The following is a 4030-nucleotide window of genomic DNA, read 5'->3' on the forward strand; positions in this document are numbered from 1 at the left end:
AATGATTATGTTTTATTATTATTTTATTAATTAGGGTTTGTTTTAATTAGTTTTAATTATTAGTATTAAATTCCCCCTCAAATATTATTAATAAATAGTCGTGTCTTGTAGTTGAGTCTAATTTGCTAGTTTCGTAATTTAAAGAGTCTCGTGGGTTCGATATCCGGACTTACTTAGCTGTGCTAGAGTCGATCGGTTCACTTGCCGGTCAGTAGTTTAAGTTAAGTTTAAGGGTCTAGAGTATTACTTAGTGTCTAGATTAGTATAATTTTAGTTGTTCATTATTTGACTACTTTAGCACATCAGTTGTTTCTTTCACTGCCATGAAATGAGTCGATCACCCAAGAACTGGCATCCGGCCGATGTAGATTTCCTGTCAATATCATCTCTGCTGTAATTGCTATCAGGAAGAGCATATAAATCAAAATCTGAGTTCTTTGGATATCAAAGACCAAGCTTTGGTTTCCCTTTTTGATATCTAAAAATATGTTTAACATCAATTAAATAATAGAGTTTAGGATTAGCCTGAAAATGGGGGCATTGACAAACAACAAACATGATGTTAGGGTGACTACCGGTGAGATATATCAGGGATCCTATCATTGACCGATAGTAAGTTTGATCTACAGAATTCCCTTCAGGATCAGAGGAAAGAAGAGGTCTTTTCGCCATAGGAGTTGCTGCGCTATTGAAATCTTGAAATTCGAACTTTGCAAGCATGTCTACGACATATTTTCCTTGATGCAGCAAAATTCCCGTCGAGGTCTGACGAACTTGTAACCCCAGAAAGGTTGTTATTTCCCCCAACGAACTCATTTCAAATCTTTTCTTCATCACCTCTTCAAATTCATAACACAATTCAACACTTGTGGACCCGAAGATGATGCCATCTACATAAATCTAAACCAAGATTAGATCATTTCCAACAATTTTGATAAATAGTGTCTGATCAACGGTTTCTCTTTTGTAACCATGACCCAGAAGATGAGACGTTAAAGTTGCATACCACGCCCGAGGTGCTTGATGAAGACCATACAATACTTTATCTAACTTGTAAACATGAGTTGTATTCTTTGGATCTACAAACCCTTGTCGCTGATCCACATAAATCTCTTCCTTGACTTCTCCGTACAAAAACGCTATCTTGACATCCATCTGATAAACCGTGAATCCCATATAGGAAGTATATGCCATAAAATTCGAATGGCCTCAATTCGAGCCACAGGGGCATACACTTCAGTGTCGTCTAAGCCTTCAACCTGACGAAAATCACGAACAATGAGCCGTGCTTTATTTCGAACGATAACCCCTGTATCATCTTGCTTGTTGTGGAAAACCCATTTTGTATCTAACGCTTTCTTTCCAACTGGCAGCTTGACCAATCTCCAAACTTTGAGCTTATTAAACTGATTTAATTCCTCATGCATGGCATCCAACCAACTTGGTTCTTGTAGTGCAATTTCCATTGACTTAGGCTCTATCTGAGAGATGAAACAGGAAAACAGATAGATGTTGATGTGTCCGATCTGACTTCTAATGGACACACTTGTTTCAAAAGGACCTATGACATTGTCAATTGGATGATCTCGTTGAATTCTTGTCGGAATTGAAAGCCGGGAGCAGAACTGGTAGAAGGTAAGTTTGATGGATCTTCAAGGATTTTAGTAAGAGGGTTCTTCCATCCAGATGTCGCCATACTGTGTGAGTACGAGGTACTGGCAATGTATTCATTAGGTATGACATCTGGAAATAGAGTGCTTCCAAAGATTTGACGAATCGGACTCTCCCGCTTAACTGATGAAACATCGACAACAGGTGCTGGTGAAGACACAGTTTCGGTAATGTCTACTTGTTGATTGTCTGACAACGGTTGAATGGTATCCAATGATTCTGAAGGATCAATACCCAGCACTGGAGACATGTGAGAGTCAACAGGTAAGCCTTCTTCTTCATCACAGAATTTGAGACCCCGACACCCGAAATTTCTGTCTCGACAACTAGAAATACGTTGAAAGGCTTAAAAAGTTCATTATAATTGAATAACCAGTAAGGACCGACAAGAGCATCAGTCTCATTTTCTTTCAGCCTACGCACATCAGATAATTCCACTATCTTCTTATTTGACTTGTTGTAGACTCTGTAGGTGGTATGACCAGCATATCCTTCAAAGTAACAGTCATCAGTCTTGGCTCCAAACTTTGGATTCGATTCAAGATCCAGCAGAGTACATGGACATATGAAGGCCCGAAAATGCGCAATAGTGGGCTTGTGACTATAGACAATTTCATAGGGAGTCTTCATCTGCGACTTGCTGATCGACACTTGATTTTAAACATAGCAAGTCGTGTTAAGAGCCTCAGCCCAGAAGAACAAAGGCAACATCGAATAACATAACAAGGTTCTTGCCACCTCAATAAGAGTTTTGTATCTCCTTTCAGCAACACCATTTTGTTGCGGTGTCTGAGCTGAACTATACTGTCGAAGTACCCCTTTTTCGGCACAAAATTAATTCAGTGTTGAATTTTTTAATTCCATGCCATTTTCACAGCGAATACCCTTCAGCTTCAAGTTGAGCTGATTCTCCATAAGCACCACGAAGCGTTTAATAACCTCTGCAGTTTCACTCTTATTTGACAAGAAAAACACCCAAGTGAAACGTGAGTAATCATCAGTAATAACAAGATAATAAGAGCTGCGAGAATGACTCAAAACATGAACGGGACATAACAGATCCATATGCCACAACTGAAAAAAACTGATGAAATGGTAGTAATAAGTTTTGGCTTGTGAGATTTACGATTGTGTTTACCCAAGGCATAGGCCACACATTTTTCAATAGTAACAAAACCTTTGACAGGTAAACCACACACCAAGTCGTTTTTAGCAAGACGGTTTAGATTTTTAATGTTTGCATGACCAAGAAGACGATGCCAAAGCATGACATTATGTTCTAACACTTTTGAAAACAAGCAGGTTATTCATCAGGAACATTTTTGTTCATATCGATCACATAAGCATTATCTTTTCTCTGTGATCTAACTAGAATCCAATCCTCTGGTATGATGATACCAGGTTTTAAAATCAAACACTCTTTGTTAGTAAAATGGGTTGAAAACCTTTATCACAGATATGCGAGATGCTCAACAGACTGTGTTTCAACTCAGAAATAAAATTAACATTTTCAAACTTTAGAACACCACTACTTACAGTACCCTTCTGCGTAATCTTCCCTTTCTTTCCTCCCGCAAAGGAAATATACCCATAGTTAAGTATTTGAATGTCGTGTAGTTTGGAGATGTCTCCTATCATGTGCCTGGAACGGCCGCTATCAACATACCAAGGTCTGATGATATTCCTCCATAGCTGTTCCTGCACGATGTGCGAGATCAGTTAGATTTTGGTACCCGGTCCATGGTAACACTGGGTGAACCTGATTCATCTAAACTTGTCACGGGTTGCCATGACATGTATTCCCGATTATCTAATATAGAATTTGATGACTTAATTACTGGAGATTTTGGCAGTCATTCATATCTAGATTTAGAAGATTACTGTTGTTTGTATAAATGGATGGCTTAGTCTCTGGTTTATGAGTGGGAGACACATATAACTTTGTCTTCTTGAGTCGTTTCGGTCTAGAAACCGAGTTGGTTCTTGAGACCGGAGCATAGTTTCTATCACTTTTCCTAAATGTGTTAGGCTTGGTCTGATGAGGACTAAACCTACCAACTTTTTTCCTCTTCCAGTCACCGTCAGAAGGATTTGCCTTATAATACCTTGATTCTCTTTGATTGGTATTTTGAGGCATATTCCTCTGAAAGAATCCATAGTATGGGACATAGGGACGGTGTGGACATTTCCTAGCAATATGATCAAGAGTACCACAGTTAAAACATGTTTGACGTTTTATGTGAAATTCATTATGGTTAACTCCTTGTCTGGACCTGTTGTGTCAGCTAGTTTGCTTAACTTGGCATTTACCACCTAACTTATTGCTTGGTTTATCACAATTTTGATCACTTAAACTTCC

General features: G+C 38.7%; 1 protein-coding gene across 1 annotated transcript; it reads right to left on the minus strand.

Annotated features, from left to right (window-relative positions):
• Nucleotides 1-1139: 1139 nt before the first annotated feature.
• On the minus strand, nucleotides 1140-2301 carry LOC143624546 (uncharacterized). Its single transcript, XM_077095160.1, has 3 exons — nucleotides 2045-2301; nucleotides 1742-1997; nucleotides 1140-1481 (listed from the first exon to the last, which is right to left on the minus strand). The coding sequence occupies exons 1-3, from the start codon at nucleotides 2299-2301 to the stop codon at nucleotides 1140-1142; spliced, it is 855 nt and encodes a 284-aa protein (XP_076951275.1).
• Between the last annotated feature and the right edge of the window lie 1729 nt (nucleotides 2302-4030).

The sequence above is a fragment of the Bidens hawaiensis genome, unplaced genomic scaffold (genome assembly GCF_021521415.1).
Source record: "Bidens hawaiensis isolate Kalapana, Puna unplaced genomic scaffold, B.hawaiensis_p1.1 tig00003857_1, whole genome shotgun sequence".
NCBI lineage: Eukaryota > Viridiplantae > Streptophyta > Magnoliopsida > Asterales > Asteraceae > Bidens > Bidens hawaiensis.